The 27,451-nt window shown below is 36.5% G+C and overlaps 1 protein-coding gene across 1 annotated transcript in view; it reads right to left on the bottom strand.

The window, feature by feature from the left end:
* The window catches only part of VWA8 (von Willebrand factor A domain containing 8), a 181,289-nt gene that overhangs the window by 123,703 nt on the left and 30,135 nt on the right, over window positions 1-27,451 (bottom strand). The window contains exons 5-13 of the mRNA XM_039568168.1: window positions 19,220-19,387; window positions 17,122-17,286; window positions 16,665-16,714; window positions 16,202-16,310; window positions 13,248-13,352; window positions 6,678-6,809; window positions 5,237-5,371; window positions 5,079-5,156; window positions 362-522 (exon numbers count right to left, since the gene is read on the bottom strand). Of these exons, the coding sequence (XP_039424102.1) occupies window positions 362-522; window positions 5,079-5,156; window positions 5,237-5,371; window positions 6,678-6,809; window positions 13,248-13,352; window positions 16,202-16,310; window positions 16,665-16,714; window positions 17,122-17,286; window positions 19,220-19,387 (1,103 nt within the window). The remainder of the gene's footprint in view (window positions 1-361; window positions 523-5,078; window positions 5,157-5,236; window positions 5,372-6,677; window positions 6,810-13,247; window positions 13,353-16,201; window positions 16,311-16,664; window positions 16,715-17,121; window positions 17,287-19,219; window positions 19,388-27,451) is intronic.

Genomic DNA, 27,451 nt, shown 5'->3' with positions numbered 1-27,451 from the left:
TTAAAATGTTTTCTGACATCCTGCATTTTTAAATTGTTGCACAAATATTACTAGTTTTTAGATTTCATAATTTTAGAATAAAATCTAGCTCATTCCAAAATTCAGACTTAGACTCTAAATTTACAACAGGTTGAAACTTCCTGTATTATTTTAGGCTTACAAAAAATCAAAGAATTGTTTCTTCTTTTAAGTAAAAAAAATGAGCACTACATCTTCTATGAAAACTCAATGCTCAGCTTGATCTTTACAGTATTCCTGAAGTTGCAAAGCCATATTCACCAGCAGGAACTTAAGGTCTCAGTATGCATGCACTCAATACACACATCACGAGCACCCAACTTATCCACGCTCCCACGCTGACCTTTGGAGTACGGCTAGAGTGCCGGGGTTAATGCGATGGATGCCGTCAAGAAGAACAAGCTTTCCTTCCAGAGCTGCGGTGACGAGTGGCGACGGTCTCCAAGCAGTGTCTCCATTCGGAAGCGTGTACCTTTGCTGTAGCAAATCTCTAGCCGTCATATCCTGGAAGTATCATCAGAAGAATGTATTTATGATCCATTTTCTTAATTTATGAGTACATGCTTTCTCCTTAAAAAACTGCATTCTGTTCTTCCCAAGAATATTAGGAAGATTAGCAGGAAATCTTCAATTACTTTCCCAAAGAGTATTAGAAATACACACACAAATCTACTCACAAAATGTTTAATAGTTACTCTTTGGAAGTTCTAGACTTGTCAATGTCACCTCTTTGAAACAAGAACAAAAGCCTTTCTCCCCTCTACCCCTTTAACAAAACACAAGCAAATGACAACTTGTACACAGCCCTGTGTACAGAAGGGGGCAGCAATTTACACCTGGAGCAAACAAGAATAATTTCTTTCATATGGAAGCCACGTGAAAGAGCAAAGATTCCATGATTAATCTTGAACACAAACCAGCATGACATTCAACCTCGCAGCAGGAAAATGCAGTGGAACCATCAGAGAATAACGAACAGGGTAATAAAGAAGCCCGTAACACAGAATTTACCAAAAATACATAGCCTATCACAAAACAATGCTTAAGGAATAAAACAAAACCAAAACCAACATCTAGCATATCCTCCAGCACACATACTCTAGATGTTCCATTACAACAGGTAAGCACTAGAAAAACAAAGATGCAATAGTAATTTTGTGACCTGGAAGACTAAATTCCTTCCTTGGGCTGTGCTGTGAACACAACTTAACCTAAAATCAGATAAAAACATATTTTCTATTGTAACTGTAGCTTTTGCATATGTCCCTTTCACAACTATAAACCCTTTGAACTTTAAAGAATAAAAATAGAATACATTACATCATATGGCCTGAATCATTTCCTTTTTCTACATTTCCTTAAAAGACCTAAAATAACAGGACAAAGTCTGGTTCCTTCAGTGCTTCCACATTTGTCTAATTTAAAGTCTCACATTCAAATCCACAAAACCATACCGTATTTTTGTTGTTGCATTTCTGTTGTTTTACTGCTGTGTTCACTCTTTCCTATTTTATTAATGAATTAGACATGAAACATTTTTACAGAAGACAGAGAAAAATGTGGGTTTAGGACTTGCTTAAGAACTGTGCATTCAGCAGCTAGTAAATGCCGTAATGAATATTTAACTAACACACCTTTTGATAATTCATCTCAAGAGAAATGAAACAACACACAGTATGAATTGACTGGGTGTGCTATACAGCATGTCCATCTTTAATTCCAACTATGAGAATCATGCATTAATTTTCTGCAGATAAACTCAGAGGAGTATTTTGTGCAAAATGCTTTCTGATATATAACACTGTGGTTTAAATGGTTGAATGAGATTCAATTTAGGGATGATTAAATAGGAATACCATTGCTAACACCTGCACAGTTTTTGTAAGGAACTTATTTTATGGCTAAGTACCTGCCCAGTGATTTATTTTTTCTATTTATTTACTTTAACCTAATTTTTAATAAATTTTATTCAAATCATTTAATATATGCTATCAAAACTAATGTTATAATACTCCCTTTGGAGGGGAAGTAACTGAAGTATAAGAATTAATTATTCCTCTTATTTTGGACAAAGCAATGGCAACAATATATTGCCTTGTCAAACAAAGGTTATTTGAATTTGTAAGTCATTATAACTTATGTATTTTATGTTTCATTGTTTATTTTCTAGAGAAGTTTGTATACAGGAAAAAAAAAGACGTTTAGGAGAAAAAACGAGTAGGATAACTTCTGTTCCACTCCCTTTAGCAGCTATATCAACACAAGTCTCCAACCTAGCCATTTTTCATGGCTTGTAGTACTAATCATGTTCTTGGCAATTATGAGGTGAAGAATCTATGTTTCCCGCATTTCATGCCAATTTGGACTCATCATTTGTTAGCATTTCTCCAATAAAAAACTGGAAGCATTTGGTAAAGAAAAATTATGAGGTCAGGCAAAAAAAAAATAAGTCCTAGGAACAAAAACATCACAGTACACAAACACCAGTGATGTGCTTACAAAACTGTTTTTGCTAGGGAAGAAGAGGAGCAAGTTGCTGGAAAACTTGTAACATCACTTTGACTGTTACTTTTTTTCCCCCTCTGAAACTCTAGGGGGAGAAAATATTTTATTTTAAGCAATTTGAACTAAAAGTTCCCTAGCTACAGTCCACAAAGCACTAGCTGGCTGCTGCTTCTCATTTGCTGTTGCTTAACTGCATTAAGAGACAAGTTAAAAACAAACCTTTCCTAATCAGGATGAGTTTCCTTTCTCAGCAATTTACCTACATGGAACTGCATATAATGAGACATCCGTATAATGATGTCAGATATCACAACAGAGACAGGAACTACTCTCTCAGCCAACTATTAGGATAAGAGATGATCTATGTTCCAAAAGGTTTACTATATGTAATTTGATTTTCACCTCACAACATAAAAGCTTTTGGAGTTATTTTTTCTGTGAAATCAATTTAGAGAGATACACCTTCTCACACTATTCAAGTCCTTAAATCAACTTCAGTTGCAAAGAATGATGAAGCAAATATTAAAAGCAAAGACTATATACACATTAAAAAATCCAAGAACTCATTTCTTCAGTGAGCCTGAGGAGAAACACTGCTACTGCTCCAGACCAAAGGGAAGTGTCCCTCTACTCATTTTTCTGCCTGCAGAAATTACCAGAAAATAAATATGAACCATAGAACAAAGAAAAGCCTCCTTAATTTTAGAAATGGATGGCAGTATGATGTCTCTCTGAAAAAAACAGAAGACACTTTTTTGAACCAAAGTCGAAAAAAATGCTAAATTTAGAGCATTTTCAAACTTTTCATAGTCTTCATTGCTGAACTAATGTATGAATTTAACATTTGTTATGTCATTAAATTATCCTATTACACTGCTATGCAAAGCCCCTGATACGTTATATATTTTAAGAAAAACAAATGCATTCTAAAATTCTATTTATAGCTCAGCTACATTTAATAATATTTTTATACACTGCTTTTTGTAAAAAGTTTTGAGTTTATGTAACACATTATACATTAAGGAAACATTTCTATGTATAGATACATATGTGGACCTTACCTAGGCTTGGCTACACAGGAATTTACAGAGAACAAGCAGCTCTCAGTCATTTACTTGCTTTTTTGATACTGTTTGATATCACCAAAAGCCTTTCTATAAAATCCCTCTGCCCTCTGAGCTTGATCAAACCCTGGTGAAACCAAGTGGGAAATACCTCAAATCCTTTCCTAGATTTTATTTGCATAGGAATTACAGATCCCTTTGAAAGAAAGATGTTTACCAAATAATAGTTCCATTGTCAGCTCTGCTCATGCCTCAAAAAATGAAGCCTTCTGCTCATATTCATCGAAGCCATACTAATTAAAGGTAGGAAGTTGAGAAACAGCGGCCATGTTTTTAACCAAATAGGTATCTAATTTTGCTGGTGAATACCCAATATTTTATTGTGTGCACCAATACAAGGGTTAGGGTGTGCTTGCCCTTGAGCAGGTTTGTCAAGTTGCAGAAGTTATTTTTCTGGGATGAATTAAAACTATGTTTACAGTGACAAGTACAGAGAGAAGTACGCAGAGTAGCTGGAGACACAGCTCTGGCTCAGAAGCTATATGCCTATTTTAATAGACCACTATACAAAAGATAATATGCACTGCTGGAAATCCAGGTATATTACTATGAACAAGACATTACACTGATGAGGGTATGTAGCCCTGGAACCCAAATCTGCTCACACTCAGCCACATTAAAGCGTAAGGAAAGGGGAGAAGTCATCTGCCTGACTCCAGTTTTGCAGACAGAGTTTCAAAGTCTTCACCCTTATCAGCTGAAGCCATATCGGGGGAAGCAAAAGCAGTGGGATCCTGTCTGGAGAGGTTCTCTACAGTGCAGGAAAACATAAAATGGACTGTCTTTTTACATCATCATCACTATTTCTCTTTTCTATTTTCCTCTCACTTTTTCAACCATTCAACCTCACCACCCATCTCTACCAGTGTTTCTCCCCACATGCCAGTATACTTTTAAATCAGATGCTGCTGCCATTTCTTCCTTTGGATGTCTCCATGTCGTCTGGGAAAAATTTAAAGCAGAAAAGGGATGGAAGAAAGAGACCGGTATATTGCATTAAACCTGATGCTAATGTTTCCCTGCAGCATTGACAATTATCACTTACAACAATAAATCCCGTTATGTTTGGTGTATTTTGACCCATAAGGTCATAGGAGACTCTTGACTTCATATTTTATTTAAGCCCTTTCATCCCTCAGGGTTATGGAGAAAATCTTACACATGTGATCTCTGTGTGAAAAGCTAGGAAATTAATTAATTCTACTTTTAAATCTTGTAATTTTTCAGCTTATGCCATGAGGTTAAAGTGTACTACAACCTAAGACAGACAATTCTTTCCAAACATGTACCAAGTGACCACTGGCTATGGCAGTGCTGTTAAGCTTCACAGAGCTTGGGGTTTGCAAAAACACCCAACACTTTTAGTGCTGTGAGAAATTCTCTATTTGAGATCATATTTAAAGCATGATCATTAGCAGATAGTTTCCTTACCTGGTATAGCATGATAGGTTCTACGCTGTATCCCAGTATATCAGCAAACTCCTTTGCAATAACTGTTTTGCCACAGCCCTAGAAAATTAAAAAATATTGATTAGATTAAATTCTAAAGATCATGGGGAAGAAGGGAGAACAGAAATTTAAATTCTTACTTTTCCTCCAATTAAACACATATCTTTAACCATATGGGATTGCATCATTTCTGCCAACAGTTGATTATGGCTGGAAGTCCTTACGAAAGTATCTGATCGAGAATGATTTTTTAACATTCCAGTTCCAGCTGGAACCTGTAAGGAAAAAAAAGTAAATCAAAATGCTAAATAAGCTATACTGTGATAACTCTAGGCTTTGTGTGGACTAGGTTACACTCGTCCAAAACTACTGTAATATTCTGCTGATAATTGTCATCCATCAAACTTGAAACTGTCACTGTCACAACATTAAATATACTAATTTATAATAGAAAAACTCCTTCACATCTCCTTCACCCACTCTTCATGAAAAAAATTAACAAAATGTGAATTAATACAGTTACAGCATTGGGGCATGCAAAGAACTTCAGGCTGTTCATGCAGGAGACAAATAAAAAGTCACCAATACTCACTGCTCATCAGAGAAACATGGAAGAGATAGAGCAATTAGTATTGTGAAAATCTGACCCAAACTTTGGAAAGTTTGAATTGTTTGCCACGTTAAGGCACATGCTCTGTATTTCCACTTCCTGCTCTAGTCTGGGAACTGTTTCATCTGCAAACTTCTTATGCCCTCCTGTTCCCAGAGATATTCTGCAGAAGTACTTTCAGAAGGTATCACCTATGTGCCCAGTGAAACCAAAAATCTTTGCCTCAGAAAAGAATTGAATCAAGTTCCTACACACAACTTTTCCTGAAAAGTTCCCATTTGCTGTTGTTCTCCTCTTCACTTTGTCATGGTACAAACTCTCTGAGGACATTCCTTACCAATGTTATTATAATCTCTCTGACTCCCACTAATTCACCTTCTTTACAGACTCTCTAGACTCTCCAAATTCAACATTAACTTCATATTCTCAGATCAGCATCTGTTTCCTGAGTAAGAACTTATTTCACCACCTAGCAGGTCATAAACTTCATTGGAAGAAACTCAAACTAATCATAGTTGATGTGATTACTTTGTTCCATTTTCCCAACATCCTGTGTCGGAACATTACCAAGCACTCATTAGATTTTATTTGAAGTGTAAACAAAGACAGACTATTGTTTTTACAAAAAGAAAAAGGGAAAGCAGAATTAAGAGCATCATAAGTACTCTCTGCTATTCTAATCCAATAAAACAGAAAAAGAAATTGAAAGGCTTTTTTTTTCATCCAAACTGTAATGATTCACATGGAAGAAACCATGAGTTTATCTAGAAATAAAATCATGCATATCCATAAACTAATATTCCAGTATCTAAATGTGTCTCCAATAAATACCATGTGTTACTCTACCAAAAAAAATGCTCAGTGCAAATGACTTTTACTATCAAGTGTAAGTGTCAAATTCTTTAAGAGACGAAAACAAGTTAGTGATTTTAAAAAACATATTATAGTTTGATGAATTTATAAATTCATACCTGGAATGTCACTTCTTTTTCACCAATTTGGACAGTTACATCAGCCTTGAACCGTTTGTTTCCATGTGCTCTTTCTACTTTAGTAATCTTCCTGGGAAACAAGTGTTTTTCTGAATCTTGAAGCTCAAAGCGCTGCAGAATTCAGAGGTGAGGACATTAATTACTAAATACAACTTTCTGGTTTTTAAAACTGTTCCTTCTAAAACAATGCCAGAAGCATATTCATGACTCAGTGCTTATGAAGTCCTAAATCCATTTACTTTATTTCAACTTTTACTTCAGATATCTGTGTCCATGTTCTTGATGGCCTATATATTTTACATTTTAAAGCCAAAGCAGAGATTGTATACCAGCTACTTACTCAGACTGTAGTGACAGATGTAAAGTGAAAATGTCACATGGTGACTTTGCCAAATCTTAGCCTGACAGTCCAAAATAACATGAGAAACAAACCATAGCCTTCAGCATGTGTAATAATAGATCACCTATCTCTGCAGGTCATTATAACCAATTGCAGATCCAAACGTTTGACAACCAATAAAAATAACCAGAAAAATTGCATTTACTTAGCTTCCTACTGCCTTATACTAGGTAAATTGAGGACAACGTGTACAAAATAAGCCTTCAGCATGTTCTGGGTATGTCAAGGACATAAAACAGGACAAATGTTTTCTCAATTCTCTTTTGAGCATTATACTCTTTATTTTTGCTGTACATGGAAAGCACAAAAACCATTTAAAAATGTTCAGGAAGGAGAGTCATGTTCAGGAAGGAGAGTCATACTGGGAACGTTATGCACAAAAAAAAGCTAATAACTGAAACCACTGAAATCGTAGAGCCATTTTATTCAACAGAGTGAAACTCGAGTAAACAAGAGAAAAAGGAATACTGTCCAACTCCTTAGAATTCCTAGAAAACAGAGTTTTTTAAACAGAAGTCATTAATGAAAACAACTCTTAAAAGGCATGTATTATTATTACTACTAGGATTCATAGCAGTGCCTACTGAAGTTTAGAAAGAAAACTGAGATGGATTTTTACGAAAGCTTTTGCTCTTCATCACTTTGTAAATTTCCATTCTGGAAAAAAAGCCTACAAAAATATTATGTTTAAACACATATTTAAGATAAATGTGCTTTAGTAAAGGGCTGCACGAAATTATATTCTTATTGAAACAGCTGAGTCTACTTCAGACACTATTAAATTTTTAAACAAGAGAGGACAGGAATGCCTACTGAATACTGTCTCCAAGTATGATTCTAAGAAACACTCCAACTATGATTCTGTGAAAGCAACTACCAAATGTTCTCACTCTTATCTTCATTAGTAAATTGCAATATTCTTACTAAGTTAATGGCATTTTGGATAGAGTCAAGGGTGATTATACACAAAATTGCCAACTGCTTGTACACTAAAATCCCTTACCAACAAGAGAAAATAACTGTGAGTGAGCAAGATTATCTGGACCAGCAGACCCTGGATACTGGGTAACAAAGCTTTGAAGACAGCAAGAGCAGAACTTGTACACAAAAGGAGTTTAAAATTTCTAAGGTGATTTTTTGTTTGGTTGGGGGTTTTTTGTTTTGGTGGGGTTTTTTTGTTTGTTCTTTGTTGTTGTTGAGGGTTCTGTAGCCTTTTAGACATTAAGTCAGGACAGTGAAAGAGGAATGTCTATGTGTATATTGTTACTGAATTTACGCAACTTAAATTCATCTAACTGAATTTGAATTTATCACATGTAATCACATAGGTGCTGCTGAACCGAATGCTCTAGTAATTAAATGACCTCACACCTCTAATAATTACCACACTTACACCTGAACAGGAACAGCAAACAAAACTGCCTGTGGCTTTCAGAGCAAAACAGATCTCTTTGATGCAGTTCTTAATTTAGAATTATGATAGGCAAATATGGAATCAGAGTGGCATGAAATAGATGTACAACACATTGAACACTTCTGCTGAGCCAGAAACAACTTCCTCTATAAAATGTTCAGGCTGATAGCTGCAAAGGAAAAAATATTTGTGGTTTGAGAGAACAACTGAACACATTCAGTATCAGAAAGTTTGGGAGATACTTGGAGAGCCAGAAGCAGGCAGCCTCATTGACTCAGAAGAAAGCAAAAAGAATAGACCAGCCGCCAAAAACCATGGAAGTGGTTTGGCAGTTCATAAACATCAGGCCACGTTCTGCATGCCTAGAAACATGTGAGAAAAGGTGAAATGTAAAAGTTGGAAACAAAAGGAAGAGGAATTCTGACCACTTGGAAGCATCTAATGATCAGTAATATCTCAAAATGGAAAATGCAAAGAATACACCAGTAATCCAGCTGGTCAAAGGAACAGAGAGCTTAAATGAGCCATAGTTGCAGATGACCACTTGGCTGAACCTACAAGGCAGCCAGGCTATTCAAAAGAGACATCAAAAGGCTGGAAGATTCTCTGCATGGGAAGGAAAAAGAATTTTTCAAAGAACAAGAGGACTGAACTGCTTCACAAGGAGCAAAACATGAACTGCAAGTACAAGATGGGACAGATTGATAGAGGAAGTCTGACAGATTCCACTACAATGGTATGTATTGGCACTAAGAGCATCTATTAATGCAAAACCCCAAAGATTATGAAATACTTTGGAAGGAATAAGAGAGAAACAAATCCTTCCTTAGAACAAAATTTGCAACAGAAATATCTTACAAGAGAAAAGAATTCTTCTGAGGAATTCTTTCTTGTCTAGACATGAAATAGAATTCCAGTCTTACAAGAGCTCCTACGTACCGTGAGGCAGGGAAACAGTTTTCAAAGAGGAGGTCAGGTAAGATTGAAGTGGGTGTGCAAGTAATACAAAAATGAGTAAAGGCAATAAAAAAACTTTTTGTGTAAGATCAAGTCAATAAACACAGAATTAATCAAAGCATGAAAAAAAATGAAGCAAAATTCTAGGGCTTTCGAGTGAAGTTAGAAAAGGATATAGGCTAAAAGTTACTTGCTCATTTATTAAGACAAATCTGTTCTGTATGTTATTTCTAAGATCTCATGGAAAAATTCTCCTGATTAGAAGGTAAAAAAATCCAAACAGTGGGTGTTTCCAACACTGTGAAAAAGAGGCGTGCAAAAGGCGTGTGAGAATTAAAAGAGCAAACCCAAAACACCCAATGAATCTGGAATAAAATACTAAAAGTTTATGGGACAACGAAGAAATAAGTATAGAAAGTATGGAGCCTCTTACACGCCTAAATGAAGCCAGTTTTATAAAAAAGTCTCAGTTGCATACAGAAAATTCCAATGCTGTGGGAGATACATCATACATGTTCAAGCTTATTGTTTGAGAATGTTTAGCTGGAAGCTGTTTTCCTTGAAATCAGTGATTTCTCCATATCTCAGTCTTGCAGAGAAAAACCTTAAATACTTTTTTACTTAATTTTTACAATTATATTTCAGATGTTCATCTGTCAGTCAAAATAATTTGTCATGCCAGTATTTCATGCAAGTACAGAATAATGTTAAAGCCCAAAATTCCAACCAACTCATATTTTCCGTTGTAAGACTTTCTCAGTTAAGGATTATCTTTAAGAATCAGAATACAAATTGATACAGTTGCCAAAGTGCAGAAACTTCAAATAAGGGTAAACAAAGGCACATCATTTACAAGTTTATTTTGGTACTTCCATCCTGTCTGTTGCAAGCTAATGAACTGACAAATGCTGAAAACTTTAGCACTTGTACAAATGCTTGCGTATGTTGTACAAATGCAAATGTATGTTAAGCACCTCTAAAGACCACTGCTGACGCTGGATTAGCACGCGATCCTTAAATACTTTTTTTATGGCAACTAGTTTGAAACAAGGAGTTACATTAGCATCAAATTAAAAAGTTGGTTGATAGACACCCTTTCTTCTTCAACATTATTCCAGGTGGGACCTCACATGAGAGGAACAGAAGGGCAGAATCCCCTCCCTCGACCTGCTGGCCACGCTGCTTTTGACACAGACCAGGATCCAGTTGGCTTTCTCAGCTCAAAGCTCACATTGCTGGGTCTCATCCACAAATGCTCCCAAGAAACTACCTTCACCCCCAGGGAAGGTGTAAATCAGTATTTTGCATTATTTCATTATTGAGAATAAGAATTACAAGCAATGCTATATTTTGGTGTAGTCTCAGTAAGCAAGGAGGTGTGTAAGGAAAGGATTTCCCCAAGCTGAAGGTAACATTTGGGAAGACAGTGCCTTAAGAATATGATCTCCTCAGGAAACACGCATGGCATCTAACAACTGCCAAAACTACCTGTTTGGCATAACCACTGGCTATCTCACTTCTCTGCTCCAACAGCTCACTGGAAGGGAAGATATCCTGAAACTAGGGTATGTTATCAGCTATATTACTACAACCCTGTATCTGTCTCTGAGTTGACACCTAAACTTCACATTCCATCATCTGAAATTAGGGGTTTTTTTTCTTTAAATGTTAGCTGGTGTTAAGAAGTGATTGAATACAGAAATTAATCCATCAGTGCCAACACAATTCCAGTGCTTTTTTTTTCAACTCTTGTTACCACTCAGTTAAGGTCAGCATTTCCTTTTACACAGAAAAAAGTATTCAGTGCCAGTTATTACCTGGACACTCTTAGGAAACCCGCAGAAAAGTAGAATAAGAAATCACCTTGCCTCTGCTAGACTCCTCTCCCTCACCATTCTCATAGAATGGAAAAAATAATCTCTTATCGAAATTTATATTGTTCTGGAGCTGCTATTACTATAACATCATTATAAACAGACGTTCCTCAATACAACCAGTTATTTTCTGTATTTCTTAAGGTTCATTGCTTAACAAGATTTGTTGTGTGCAAATAGAATAAAATTCCAAATAAGATTACATGTACTTGTTGACATAGTAAGTTTGTAAAGTAGTGATGAAGAAGATTAAAAAAAAAAGAGGAAAAGTAACACAGAAAAATCTAATTATGAGGTATTTAAAAGTAGATTATTATTGAGAAAGAAAATTTTGCAAGTCAAACCAATCTTATACAAGAAGCAAAAGCATGCACAATACAAAGTTAAAAAAAAGAAATGGAAAATGAAGGAAGTGGATAGTACTGAACATAAAGACATTCACCATCTGTAATTGAAGGAGTAAACAAAATGACAAAGTATTTAAAATAAAGGCATATTAAGACAGACGTGAATGTTACTGCTCTGCTAACAGACAGAAGTTTATTTCCACACAGATGATGGTTCTTATGAGCAACTTCAATTACCCCAACCTGTGGTGGAAGGGCAACACAGCATGAAACAGAATCACACAATGGGTCAGGTTGGAAGGGACCACAGGGGGTCACCTGGTCCAACCTCCCTGCTCAAGCAGGGTCATCCCAGAGCACATGCGCAGGATTGTGTCCAGATGGTTCTTGAACATCTCCAATGAGGGAGACTTCACACCCTCTCCGGGCAATCTGTTCCAGTGCTGGGTTACCCGCACAGTAAAGAAGTTCTTCCTCATATTCAGGTGGAAGTTCCTGTGCAACAGTTGAAGGCAAGTGACAAATGACTTCAGATCCTGGACTTCAGGCCATATTGGCTTATTCAGAGAAGTGGTAGGTAGGACCCCACAGGAGTCACTTTGACAACTCAGAAAAGCTAGCAAATAATTCAGAAAAACCTCGTAGTCAACTGCAAGGACTGTCCACCCCAAAACTGAGGAAGACAAGCAGGAGAGCAGCCCAGTTACACAGGGAATACAGGACTGAACTCCAATGCACAAAGCAGGGGGGAGGAGGGGGAAAGAGGGTGTCAGCGGGGATGGGATGCAAACATTTCCCCGACACATAAGCTTGGTTTTAGGAAAACCAAATATTCACTAGCTACAAAGCTGGTGAGTACCAAATATGAACATACAAATAACATCTAATTTTCAGGACTGAAGGAACTGGCTAAAATGCTTTAATGCTCATTTTCAACAACATATGTAACTCTTACAACATATTAAAAAATTTAAGAAAGCTGACACTGTGTTTAAGTTTTAAAAGATAAATTAAATAACCCACCACAATTATAGGCTTCGTAAGCTACTATTAAACATGGACAAACTGACAGATCTGACCAAGAATAAGCAACAAAAAAATAACACAGACCAAATCCAGAGACTAATACAATCTATAATCATGCTATAGTGAATGTACTTTGTGCATGTGGTATCTATAGTCTTTTTAGAATCTTCTTTTAAAGGTCAAATGCCAGAGGTATTTTTTAAACATTTGACTACCTTAACCATACAAGTAACTACTTTCAAATTAATTAACCACTTATTATATAATGACGACTTTCCTGTAGTCTTTAACTGAGGTCTAAATATTCCAAAGAACCTAGAGGTTTCACCTTTCACTATAACAAAATTAACTAGCTTATGAGGGTTTTTTTAAATACTGCTATGAAAGTTTTAAGCATTAGCAATAATATAGCCATTTAGTTTACCTAAGATTTCTGGTTTTATACAGAAGTAGTGAAGTAATATTAGTCAGGAGAACTACTACCATAATCCATCACTCCCTGGAATTACAATATAAACGTGCAATACTTACTTTTAACATGTCTTTGACTGCAGTCCTGCCTTCCTTTCCAAGGAAAAGATTATAGGGGTAAAGCCGGTCTATAACATGCTGGACTGACATCATAGGAAAGGTATCCTAATTCAAATTTAAAAATAAAAATTGAAAAAATTATTGACTCATTCTGTCACCAGCCATTAACCCAAAACCCCGCATAGCTTTGAACTTCAAGGACCACTACAAGCAGTATTTGATTAGATGTCAAAACAGGCATTTCTCAGGTGTAATTCATTACAACATAAATGTCCAAAGTAGATTAGAACTATGCCCTAAAAATTATTTTCTTTACTGTGTATAAATGGAAGCTACAGTGGGCAGCTCAGATACCTAAAGACAAATATGGCCAAGAGAGACAAATCCCACCACAGTTAAATGAGTTTCACAGTACTACTAGAAAAGAAACAATATGACAAGAAATCTGTACTTCAATAATGATCTACACATTCACAGCTATTTATAGTATTTAATTTTGATTCTATTATATTGTACAGATTCTACTTAACAAATCAGTTCATAGAAATTTCTAACAGGTTGATTAAAACTGTTTTATTTTGAAAAGAGTTACTAAGTATGCAAAACAACCTATTTTTTTTACTAACTCCTTGTTAGATTTAAGTACTAACTCTTTTTGTCAATTGCTGCCTAAACTAGAAAAAGATTTGACTATTTTGCTGCAGTAATGAAGAAAAAGAAATGCATTTATGACTACTGAAGACACGACGCATAAAGACTTTCTGGGTAGAAAAAAGGAATTTCAAACTCCCTAAGTTAATTGATTGTTTGCTTCAAAAATTACTTGCAAATTTTTAAGGACTACTTGTTTGTAACACTAGTGAAAAACAGTCATTTGACTGCCACTGTCTTTTTAAGCCTTCATCAAAGTAAATAAAGAATTCAAATAAATTTAACTGATTTTCAGTTATACACTTGTATTTACATAAGCACACAACTGAAAGAAGAGTTCCTTGGAAATTAAGCCAGGAGACACATATTTTATGAAATGCATAATTCAATTTATAAGCAGTAATACTATTTATAATGTTCCACAATATAAAAAAAAAAAATCAGTAAAAATAAACCATTTATTGCACTGTAGTAAGTGTACAGCTTTACGGATTAGGGAGCCCTTTGTTGCGTTTTAAAAGCCCTCCATCTATATATAAAGACATACTGTGTAATTTTTCCACATTACCTCAAATTAATAATAATTACAATGGAATGTATAAAATAAGCCTCTTCAGAACAGGACCCTATGAAAAAATTCTCCCTTTTGTCAGGCAGAAGTCCTCAAAACAAGAAACTATGTTTTGGGACTGTGTGAATCTGTGACAGAGGATAAGAAACTACTCATCACAATGCACTCTCTTCACACTTTTAAACAGACCAACTAAACTAGAAGCAGAGTATGGCACTGACCCAGCAAACAAAGAAAAAATGCTGTAGCTCAAAATCACTGGGAACAGTTTAGAAATCCAAGTGATTAAAACTAATTCTAAAAGAAACAGTTTCCATCTACCTAAAAAAGACACTGTCATACAATGGTAACACTTCATATTCTCTAATGTAATATAAAATGCTTCCTTCACTCCATAGTTTAGATAATAGCTTAGGGCTCATTTTCTTTCTGTTACTCTGAAAGCCATCTGGCATTCATTTAAAAATAATTTTTCACTTTGGGGCTCAGAGAACAAAAAGTTGCAATCTATTTTAAAAGCCAACACATATTTCTTGCCTAAAGCCCGCCAAATACTACTTCATTTCACTGAACTTGAATTTTCATCACTTCTTAATATCTAATGTAGGACCACTAATTCAGAAAACTAATTCTGTCAGTAAGTATCCAGCACAGCTGAGGGGACTGAGCACCACAGTAACACAAGTAATTGATATGCTTTAATGTACCCAATCCAATAAAATATGGAGGAAGTGATCTGCTGCTGAGCAGTACCACAGGTGAAATTACTGCACATGAAACAACAGAGAACTATCCTGAGTTCCTTCTACAGACACCTGTACCTTGGAGAGAGGGTCTGAGAAACTCTCCTGGTATTTTGCCCTCCTGGGTTGACCATATCTTCCTGCATGCAAAAGGGCACCAAAACCCTACCTCTTTATACAGATCTCACGTCCCTAACTTCCTTCAGGAGGTACCTTCAATTTTGTCTTTGACATTTTACTATGTAATTATAAAGTCCAAGAGACAAAGGACTACCCAGGAAAGCAGGAAGACTGCCACAGCTTTAGTCCTGACCTGCCTGACCTGTCACTGTGAACCCTGCAGATGTACAATTCCTATTTCCCTGTGGACTGTAGCGGTCAGGAAGCACTGCATCTTCAAGCGTGCACAAACTGCATATTCACGTAATCCTCCATTTCTGTTTATTCTAAATCTACCAGTCAGCCCAAAGGCCTAATGTAGGCTTATTCTCATACAATTTAACTGTTTCCTATGCCCATGTTTGTTTTGGGTCCTTTAAGCTGTCAGTGGAGAGCAACAGGTGTCTATGTAATGCAATCAATCTGATTTACATGTGTAACATTAAATTCAAAGCACTTTCAGGTTGTGGTTTTTATTTCTCTCTACTCACTACCTCAGTGCCATCAGATAAACTGTAGATGCCCTGAAGTCAGGTAACATGATTTACCAGAGGGGGAAAAAATAATAAATTGAGCACTAAGATACATTTAATAACAACACAAATCTTACGTCATACCATACTTTGTCCTTCAGTATTATGCTATATGCTTGGTTGAAGTATTATCCAGAGATATATGACTGAGACTTTTCTCCCTCAAACTATTCTTAGCTTTTTCAGGTTTTTTTTTTAAATATTCATGTTAATCTTCTTCTAACAACATGAATAAACCAGCTCTAATTCTGAGAATTTTTAAACCCATACAGTTTCACAGCACGTGTATGCACATACCAAAATCTGAACTGTAGCCGATAAGCTGTCTAAAGGAAAATCTGGAAGTCCCAATGTAGAAGATTCTTGAGAGCAGAGAGTTGTAGCAAAAGACAGGAGCTGAGAAATTCTGCACAGGAAAAAGTAATTACAGAGTTTTATACATGCTATCTATATTTAAAATACTAAAGCATAAAGAGTTAAATACAGTAAACGATGCTGAAAATACTTCTGAGTGCACACAAGTAAGGTGTGACCAAAGTTCTAAAGCATTAAAATTCATTATATGAACGCTGCATACAAAAAGCTGTGTGAGCATATACCCACACGTGTTAAAAATTTCTTCAGCTCTGGTCTCTAAGCAGTGATAGAGACACAAAAATAGCATGGAATCCTGAAAGGACATAGCTTCATTCATTCATTCATTCATTCATTCATTCATTCATTCATTCATTCAATTTCTCTTGTAATTATGAAAAATTACCTCTCTGTGGAAATGTTTGATCCAATTGAATATAATAGCTGAAGATGGTCCTGGAAATAGAACATGAAATCACAAAGTAAGTTAATTTTGGCATCATACTGTGGGTCACAGGTCATGAAATATGAAGCATTTCCCATCTTTCCCTCTAATTTAGACATGAGGATTCTACTCACTCCTTGACACAGAATTAGTTTTATTTAAGAATAAAAAAAAGATCAAATTCTTTCTTCTGGGGTTATTTGTGTTATGGAAGTTACTTTTCTGCTGCAACATTCCATGGCAACTCTAAGACTGCATGTCAGGAATTTAAATGTGCAATATGAAAATATGAAAAATGCAGTTTAAGATAAGATTTATTACTCAAGAATTCTTTTCAGAGGTGAAGTAAGTAAAACATAACATCAGAATATTATCTCTACTCAATACAAATGATCCAGTCTTCTGCTATGACACTCACCTTAAAGGGCAGGTGATAAACATCTCTAGCTTGAAATCGAGAGCGAAGGGGTGGATCCAAAGGGTTACCAGAGTATTTAGGTACTGGCAGGCCCAAGGCTATCACTCGAAAATCTTCACTAACCCGAACAATCTTCCATGCATCCAACTCTGATTTTGTATGCTCCTAAATGAATTAAGATAAAGCAACAGGGAGAAAAAACCCACATTGCATCATTAAAAGCTTATGATGACTAAGCTCCAGCTCAACTAAAAGCCCCAATCCTTCGGCCTAAATGTGGTAATGTTCTCGAATGTTCTCATCTTTCATGCAAAATGGCTAGAAAGACTTGAACTGGTCAAATCTGTGGATGATAAAAAACAAGTTTTTCCAAAATGAACATAGATGATGGTGCTGTTGTGATGTTACCTCACATTACATTTTGTGAAAAGGTACAAATGCAACACTCTTTGTACAAGGAACAGAACAGAAACTGATCACAAAATTTATTTTATTCTGAAATATTAGAAGTGCGTTACAATGAACAAGTTTTTTTTTGTTCTTTTTTCCCTCTCTCATAAGTGTAAAGATAACTAAAATCTCCATTTTAGAAGTCTGATTTACAAATTCTACTTTATTTTATGAAATAATGCAGAACTAGACTCCCTCATGAGGACATTAAATGTTGTATTATGTCATGCAAAGGATTCTTCGCACACAAAAATTCACTCTATCTGTCCACATCACAGTAAAGTCCTGCCTAAAACTATACATGAATACACTTCCTTGAGACCTAAATGCACAGTAATTATTCACACAGGAGAAGCGAAACTGAACATTATTTTATATAATACAATAGTCACCAAACAACAAAACAATATTAGATTTAGTATTGTAGCAAGAGATTTATTTCATTCATATACTATTCATATACTGAGGCACTCATTTTGAAACATTTTATCATTAGAGAAGTGTTTAACAGGAAGAAAGAATACATTTTATAACCAAATCTAACTATGAATTCTCATTTTCAGTCTTGAAATACAATTACATTTTAAAAGCTTATTTTTGAAATATAATAATAATGGTTCCAGTAACTGCATCTAATAATTAAATATCATAAAAATATTTTAAAAATATTTTTGAAAAGGCTTGGATCAGAAGAATTTTAACCTCAGATGAAAGGCATAAGAAATAATGATATATTTTAAAAAATTCACTACAGTACTTCAGCACAGCTGGGAATTGCATGCAATAGAGATCAGTGACTGAAGGCTTATTCCAAATTTCCTTGCTGTGCCACATGTGTTTGAATCATACACCTAACCACAGGTGTGACAGAAACATGAGCAAGCAGGTGAGCAAGCAGGTGTCAGACTGACAGGTATGTGACTGGAAACTACAGTACACAGAAGTAAGATGCAAAGAACTACTGGAACTCAAAAAAAAGTAATTTACTTAGGTTCCAAAAAGCCTGAAGAGCATCTAACCAAGCAGTGGGACTCAAAGCCAAAGAAATTAAAATGGTTGAAGCAGTAATGACAGCAAACACAAAAATCCCATTTCCTATCAAAGGAAAAGCCTCTAACCATTTTCTACAGTTTAGATTGCTATTTACATATACTTTTGTAAATTAAAGGCAAAACAACACCAATATAGCGACTGAATATAGAGATGCTCATCTTGACCTCATTCTTTTGGTATCCTAATATTTTAAAAGCTTAGCAACAAGGCTATTGCCATGCTGAAGCATTATCAGAACTTCATGGCAACAATTTCAACTTAAATATCTTTTCACAAGTACATTTTAGTTATTCTCACATTGTGGCTTTCACATTTTAGAAACATACAAGCTTCATACAAGGTTAACACGGACTACTCTTTTTCATATGTAGACAACGTGGAGATGAAAACCTCTTGTTGTTGAAAACAGTATTTTGACTTCTTGCCTAGCTTTCACCCTGTCTACTTCATTCTATGAAATGTCCCAGGAAAAAAACCTTGGTGAGATTTCCCCCATTTGACTCCTAAGTAGTCTCTCCTTCACAATAATATTCCAGCACTACCAAGAAGAGGAGGGGGGGGGGAAAAAAGGAAAATCCAAATAGCATTTCCATACCTGCAAAAGTTTGTCATAACGATCTGCAGACATGAGAAAACGACCATCTTCAAGCTGCATTTCCCTATTCTCCAACAAATTGTTTAACACTGGCAGGACATTCCGCTCAGCCTTCTCCAAGCCTTCCAGAACAAGGATTCTGCCTTCGGTAGCTGCACGAACTGCACACTTTAAAAAAAAAATAAAGCCCCACAACATTTTAAGAAAAATAAACTTCACATATTTAATTAAATCCAGTTGAAAAAGAACCTTCAAATTCTTCCAAGAACTTTCCCAAAACAACATTTATTTCTGTAAGAACACAACTCACAGCAGTAGTGATCAGGAAGGGTGACAGCTGACCACCTTAACAGCACTACACATTCATGAGCTGGAGTTTTACTGCCTATTATGGGGACTGACAGAAATAAGTTCCAGTATTTTTTACCAACAGAGTAAGATATAAAACCTTGCAGAATTTTAGACTAAACACAGTATATATAAATATATGTGGAATCCTTTCTTTTTGATGTCACATAATATTCTGCATTTTTGGGTATTTTAACACCACCAAACAATTCTGGGATAGCATTTTTAACATAAAACATACAATCAAGGTGGTTTCACCTGTTTACAATCATGTTAAGATATTTAGAAAAACGCCCAGTATTCCTTTAGATTTTTCTGAATATGCACCAGCATAATTCATCCTCAGTACATCACTTTAGTCTGATTAGAATGTAAGTCTGTTGAAACCAAACATGGATGATGAAAGCAAAATAGTGCTACAAATAATAAGATTTTTTAAAGAGTGATAAAACTAAAAGGATGTAAAATTATATTCCCTGACTGAATATGGTCTTCTACAAAACCAGAATAAAAATGCAGCCATTAACTTGATAATCTGTTGGAAACTTAGAGTTAGAAAATGGTTTCTTTTCTACTTTATTGATTGCTTGTATATGGCTGCTTATTAATGTGGAGCCAAAATGTAAAACTGGTGCTGATGGTTTTGTGCAACTTCGTCACAATGACATTAACTCAAGTAATTAAGTGCACTTGATATCTATATTCACAATTACTTCCCAGTAAAAGACGCTGAAATACAATGCACTCTTTTTCTTCTTCCAGGTTCCAGAAGTTTAAGCTGATAATAATGTGGCAGGTTTGAGCACAGTCAACATTTAGAGGCACCAGAGTCTTTCATCCTATCACATTTAAACACAATTTTAGACAGAAGCACAGTTGCAAAGGGAGAACAAATGAAATCTTTTCCCAGCATATCTCCTATAAACTCCTACAGAAGAACCTGTCATATAATGCTAGATGGAAATCTCTGATGAATACAATAGATGCCAAAAAATGGGTCAGAGAGAAAGAAAGAAGATATGAGAAAGAATAATGAAGATGCACCAGAACACAAAAATAACCCCCCAAAAAATTACATATGAAAGCAGATGTACAAAAGACAAATGCAAAAGAATAAAGTAGAAACAAAGATGAGTTCAGTACAACAAATTAATTGCTGCATGGGTTTAAAGCACACAATTGACTCAGAGACCCATCGGAGGAGACACAGAAGACATTTGCCCCACTTTTGGAGAGGTGTCAGAGCTCAAAACCACATGGGCCTGGACAGGCTGCTGTTCTATACCACACATGTCCTCACGGGGCATGGCTTCAGGGGAAGCAAAGGGTGAGAACACACCATGAGCGGGACACTGTCTCCACTCTCTCTCTGGGGAAGGTTGCCAGGACCAGCCATGTGGACCCCGCCCTCCCTCGCACCTGCCCATCCCTTCCCATCCCTCAGGGAGTGCAGCTCTGGGAGATGAATGCAGCTGAGCCGAGTGGAGCCTGGCAAAGTGGTCTAAAGCAGAGCTGGCACAGAATCAAACCTCAACAGAGACAGTGTGGCATGGTGCCATTGCGGGAAGTCGCCATGGGGAATGAAGCAGCAGCAAAACCAGGACAAGAGGAGCTGAGCCCAAAGCAAGCCCCAGAGGCATGGATTGGTCAAAAGCAGCGGTACTGCATGGGACGGAGTCCCAGCAGAGCTGTCCAGAACCAGTTGGCATGGTGCGATGTCACCTGGTTTTCAGGCAGTTGTCCATCAATGTTTTTCATTGTCTCAGAGCTAGGGACAAGAAACACTGACTGTGGGAGCACCTGCCATCTTGTCCTTGTCTGGAGAAGCCAGAACTAAGCTGAGGTGGTGAACACCTTTTGCGTGTAAAGCACCTTTTTTTTTTGCATACTTTTGTTGTTAATATTGATGCTTTTACTGTGCATTTCTTATTCCATTGTTGTTTGCTTTCCGTAAATTGGTATCTCAACCCGCATCTCAGACTTTGTTCCTCTCTCACCAGAGAGGGAAGGGGAGAGTATTATTTGCAGTTTAATTTCTGGCTGGCGTTATACCACCACAACACTAAACAATAAGAATAATTAAGATGCTTCTGTACAGTTTAGAAGCATAACTAACAACTGACAAATAAGCCTTAGAGTAAGCTTTTCACATCACCATTAAGATGGAAACAATTCCTAATTACTAATGTATCTAATCTGGACTCAGGCAAACATTACTGAGAGAAGACATTTGTTAATCCTGGTACAGATTTCCAGATCAAGTTCTCTTCTTAGAAAGACAACACTTTTATATCTAGCTTCATAATCAGTGTCAGAGGAACCTGGAATAAGCCCATTAAACAAGTACTAAACCTCAGATTATTTCTCTTCTACTGAACCACTAACTCTTTAAAAAAAAACCCAATAAATTTTTTTCTTCATTCAGGACATCATACACTACTAACAGGCAAAATAAAACACCTCTCTCCTCCTCCCATAAAATGTGCACAAAGGACAAATTTTCTACTAACATTTTTCTCTAGGAAGGTCATTGGTCATGTCAAAAATCTGCTCCAACCTCCTTGAATAGAAAACTTGAGTCTCCAGCAGACAGTCCAATACCTGGCACGAACAAAATGCTATTTTGTCTAAATGCAGTTTGGAGACACAGCCAGAATATGCTTTAACAAACAATTTATTTGCCAAGCTGGTTGGACTCTGGATATTGTAAGTCTATGAAGACTTTATGACTGATTTTTACTAGCTAGAGGAAAATACACATTCTGTTCATATGGTTTCAAAATATTTTGAGTATCCATAGAATCTTGTTGACTCACATTGAGACATACACACTATGGATGAAGGCTTGCCGAAGTAACAGGCTTCCAGTACTAACAGAAACCTCCCTCTTGAACTTGTATATGAAGAAAATCTGCTGTAGGAGTAGACAGCAAATATTAGGAAACAATGTAACAATCATTAACTTTGAGAAAGAGGATGTTCTCCATTAGCAATGCAATCCTGAGAAGCACCTTACTACATACACTGTGCTGACTGCTGATCATCAGCTTACAGGATCAAAATTTAAGAAGTACAGAGGTTGGAAACTGTTTGAAGTTTTTATTCAAATTTCTATTTCTCAGGAAAATAAAATTTCAAAAGATAGGCTTCAAATGATCTTTGCCTACTTATAAGCCCCTTTTACAATCAGATTCAGGAAAGGCTGAATGCACAACCATGGTTTTTTACGTCTTAATCAAAGACGCTCCATAACAATGATACCACCACCACCACCTGGGCACTAATTTACTCTGATTTGCCTTCTTCCAAACTGCGTTCCTCATCTATCTTCAAAGCATATCTGAAATACTGGAAATTGTTCTCTACAATACAACAAAGTAAATGCACACTCCATCTACCTCTAAAGTTCTTGTGTTAAGCAGCATAAAGTCTGCTCTTAAGACCACACCAGCTGAAATATCTCTTGCTGAATTATGCCATTTCTGCATTCTGGTTGGTAATGAGTAGTAAGTTTTTCCAATAAGCTAGGCATATTACAAGGCATCCTCTGAAAACATCAGTTTTAGCTGTGTATTGATAGACTGGTATGGAAGCTAAAACGCATTTAAAAAATCAGAGGAAGGAAAGTAAGTTTGCAATCTGCTGCTGAAAATCATTCTTTAAAAATGCTTCCAAGAAACAAATCTTCATAATTCTATAATGAGAACCCAGAGAGAGTTGGATTGCCTCCCTCCCTCATTAGTTTTGTTCACTCTTAAGTGTCTAACATAAGCCTCAAATTTGATGGCGGGGGGGGGGTGTTACATCATGTAACCTTGTTGCTAAATCTGAGATCAAACATTAATTCTTGTTAAATGGCCAAGAAGGATTTGTTAAACGTTTACTTGTAGATTATTGTCACTGCAGCAAGGGGACTATTTTGCTCATCTGAGGACAGCTGCTGTTGCCTCCCACCTGTGCCCCCAGAGCTCTGGAAGGATGGTAACCTGGATACCTGCTCCAGGGAATACCTGCAGCTACAACAGGGTGGGAGCAGAAACACTTCACACAGCGCTGCTCTTATCGTGATAGCTTTATGCAACAAATACATTATGCAGTATGCTTACGATGGTTTCACACTGCACCTACAAAAATATAAATTTAATCTTTAAAGGCAAAAACACCCTAGGAACAAGACAACCCCAAGCAGCCTTTCATTGGCTTTCCTGTAGCTGCACCATGGCAAGCTCCTCCACTTGAGCAATGCAAAATACAACAAATGCAGGAAGCTGTAAACCCGAATCTTGACATAAATCACAATGTATAAGCATATGGATGAAGTTATATAGTGTCAGAACAGGAAGAAGGACAGAAAAAAGCTTACCACAATGCGCACACTGAAATCCAAAAACGTCGGAGAAAGGAAGACATTTTTATAAAGCTCACCAAAATAGTTTGTAAAGCCTCAAGAATTTTAACACTATAGTTTTCACATAGCAAAATTGAAGTAGTAGTTCTTTTCTCTCAGGAAAATGCTTATTTGCACACCAGAAAATTCTGGTTGCCCTGAAATCCATTTGGAAGTTTCCTGGGGAACCCTAAAGGACCGTTTTCAAACCTGGGCCTCATTCAGAATATGATAGACAGGCTACATTTCAGAACTGTTTTATTCTTAAAAGATGCTAGAAATTGCTCAACTGTAATCAAGAACTGTCTTTTTCCAGGAGCTCCCTCAAGGTACATCTTGGGGATTTTTAGATGATGACTTGCACATGCTCTGAAAACTGGATCCCTGTAATGACATCTCAAGCACAGCAACCATAAGAACACAGCAAAACAACAGTACAAGCAACTCAGCAAACACAAGAACTAACGAGGTAAGGATTCTCTACATCCGCAGCCTACCTTTCAGATGTCCCCTCCAATGCAGTATCTTGTTCCCACCACCCGCACAATATCCCACACAAAGTCATCCACCCAATTCTTTCCATTCAGTTCTGTATCTCATAAACATCACAACAATGCAATGTCCAGATGTCACTTATGGTGAAAAGAGAGCCTGAACAACCATCTGGTAAAAACAACACAAAACTTTGGCTGGTTTTGAACTAACACGATGCTGACTGGCTGCAGCAGGCTAACAAAACTTGAACTATTAAATACATGGTATAGTCTATCTTCCAGACATGGGAGGTTTGAGTCCCTGTAACCTACCATGCTAACAAATACCACAAAACTCAGAGGAAATTGGTATCTTCTAAATTTATTTCCATGGGTCAAATACAATTAATTGAATCTTTACAATTTGAATTGTTAAAACTACCCAACAAGTAAAAGATAACAGGAAAAGAAATTACAGAGATGCAGAATGGAATACATTATGAGCTTTTACTGTCTCCTGCTGGGGAGACTACTTTGCTAGATTTTAAAGATATGTGTAAACAGCATGTCTAATGATATGTCTCTACCAAAGACTATATTTCAAGGTATTTGTTCAGCTTAAAGGCCTCTTAATTCCCTAGATGTTGTTCTCCCTCAGGAGTTGAGCAAATTAGAAACCTGTTGAGCCACACTAAAACAGATGACTACTTACTGCACTGAAGTAATAGAATCCTACAGCCACAAATTTACTGACTTTTCTTACAGATAGGTGTCACATTTGCCAACTTCAGTTACCTGGGACTTCCATGGTTGACCAGGATTTCTGGTAAATGATTGAATAAGAGAAGAGGCTTCCTCCAAAATAAAAGTATCAGCAAAACCTGCGTAGTAAGATAAAGGCCTACTAAGCTACATTCAGCACTTTAAAAGCTAAAATGTCAACTTTTTATGAAAACTTTTTATGAAAATATTTTTATGAAAAAAATATTTTTTAAATCTTGTTTAAAATAAAATGTATTTAATAAAAAAAGTTCTGAATGCATAATGTCATTCCAAGATGAGATGACAAACAGGCCTACCATTCATCAAAAATGTGTATTTTCTGTTACAAAATTTTTCACTTTGTAGATGATCATAAGCTATAGTTTTGCATTTTACAACTGTCTTGGGGTGACTTTATAATGTGTATCCCCTATCGCTGCTCTATGCTCAGAAATTAATTTTGTGCCTTTCTGTGCCTTTAAACTGAGCCTGAGAGGGGGGAGAGGAAAAAAATCCAAGCAAACTTTTCAAAGCAGTTGCTCAAGGACACAGATACACACTCCTCTGCTTCTGCAGCAGCAAGAGCGGAGGAAGCACCCTTCCTGCTTTTCAGCCAGCTTTCAGCTCCTCTGCTCCGGAGGGAGACGGAGAGTTGAACTTTTGTTTTCCTGGGACTTGGGTTTTTCCCTTCTTCTCTTCTGGACTGTTTCAACAACATCAGAACACATCGGGAGAATTTTCCACCAAGGTCCTGGAGGTGGGCCCACACCAACCCAGCTCTGAGGAGGAGGAGAGAGACCACACCTACAGAAGGACTCTGAAATTTTCCCAGGTTTCTCTCCACAGCAAAAGGTTTTATTATTTAGCATTATTACCCTTTTCCTGTGTGTTTGTTAAATATTAAATAAGAGATAAAATAGTTTTTATCTCTTTCACTTTCCTCCAAGTAAAATTTCTTTTTTCCCCGAACCTGGTGGGGGAGGGATGGTTGTAACCGGCCTTCTATCAGACAATATTTTTTCCTCCAAATTTGTCCAAACTAGTACAACAACTTAGGCCACAAGTAGTAGAGTTACACATATTCCAAATGTGATGTTCATATTTAATTAAAATCAATGTAATAGTAACTAATATGATTAGTCAAATTAAAAAGATAACTTAAGAACTAATTCAACCTTTTTCTCTCTCTCTAATGGAGCAGGGGGCTACATCTTCACTATTCAGCCTACCTCCCCACTGAGTTAATCAAGTGTTTTCTGGTAGGTTTTATAGCTATTTTTCTCCTGTGAGTTTAGCAAAAGTACAGAGCAGATACTGTTATCCACTTCTTTTTTTATTTAAAAACCCACAAAAGACAGAGAAATTGCAGTACACCACAGTACTGTCAGATGGGCTAGCTAGTATCCAAACAGGGAATCTGGCTGCCTGCAGTAGTTGGTGTTCCAGTGAGAATGAATGGCCTGAACTGGTGAGGATCTATTTCATGATGCAATACCATAGTACGGAATGAAAAGCAGCTAAAGAAATAAACTCCTGAATTTACTGGAGTTTCAAATCAGAAAACTTGGCTAGAAAAGTTTACCCTAGGAAGTGAATTAACATAGGATGAGAACATAAATACATAAATGTGACAAGAACTGGAACAGTCCTTCATTTCAGTCATTGATTTTGCCTTCCCCAGTCACTGATTTCACCTTCCTCCACAGAATTTTCTTTTCCATTTTTGAAGTATCACACATCAAGTGATCTGTTTTACTTCCATTACCCCTTACATTAACACGACAGTCAGGTGTTTTTGCAACAGTGCCTGCAAACTGTATTTACAAGAAACTATGTCCCTGCTTTGGCAGCAGCTACACCAAGTATCTTAGTACAACGGCGCAGTTACATCAGATACATGAAACATTCTGCCTCTTGGGCAGAAACAAGGCCCAGCAGAAAGCAAACTGAGGTTCTTAACAGATTTATTAGTGTAAATAAATACCTACAAAGAAATAAACCTAGGGAAGGTTTATCTTCTGGACAGGAATAAAGGAGAAGGGTAATTTATATTTTTCTTCCCAATGAGTAGCAAAATAAAAAGGAAAGTAAGTAGTTGACAGATATCTAAAAATTATGAAGTTAGTATCACTCATAAATCACTTTGACTCGAGAGCACCATCCATCAAGTCCATATTGCCTATGGATATTATGATCCCATGTATTACAAAGTATTGCTCCTTTTCCCATAGTAGGAAATAACAGCTGAAAAGGAAGTAGAAT

Source organism: Corvus cornix, chromosome 1, assembly GCF_000738735.6.
Source record: "Corvus cornix cornix isolate S_Up_H32 chromosome 1, ASM73873v5, whole genome shotgun sequence".
Lineage (NCBI taxonomy): Eukaryota > Metazoa > Chordata > Aves > Passeriformes > Corvidae > Corvus > Corvus cornix.
The sequence above is the reverse complement of the archived record's forward strand: the minus strand, read 5'-3'. Positions and strand labels throughout refer to the sequence as shown.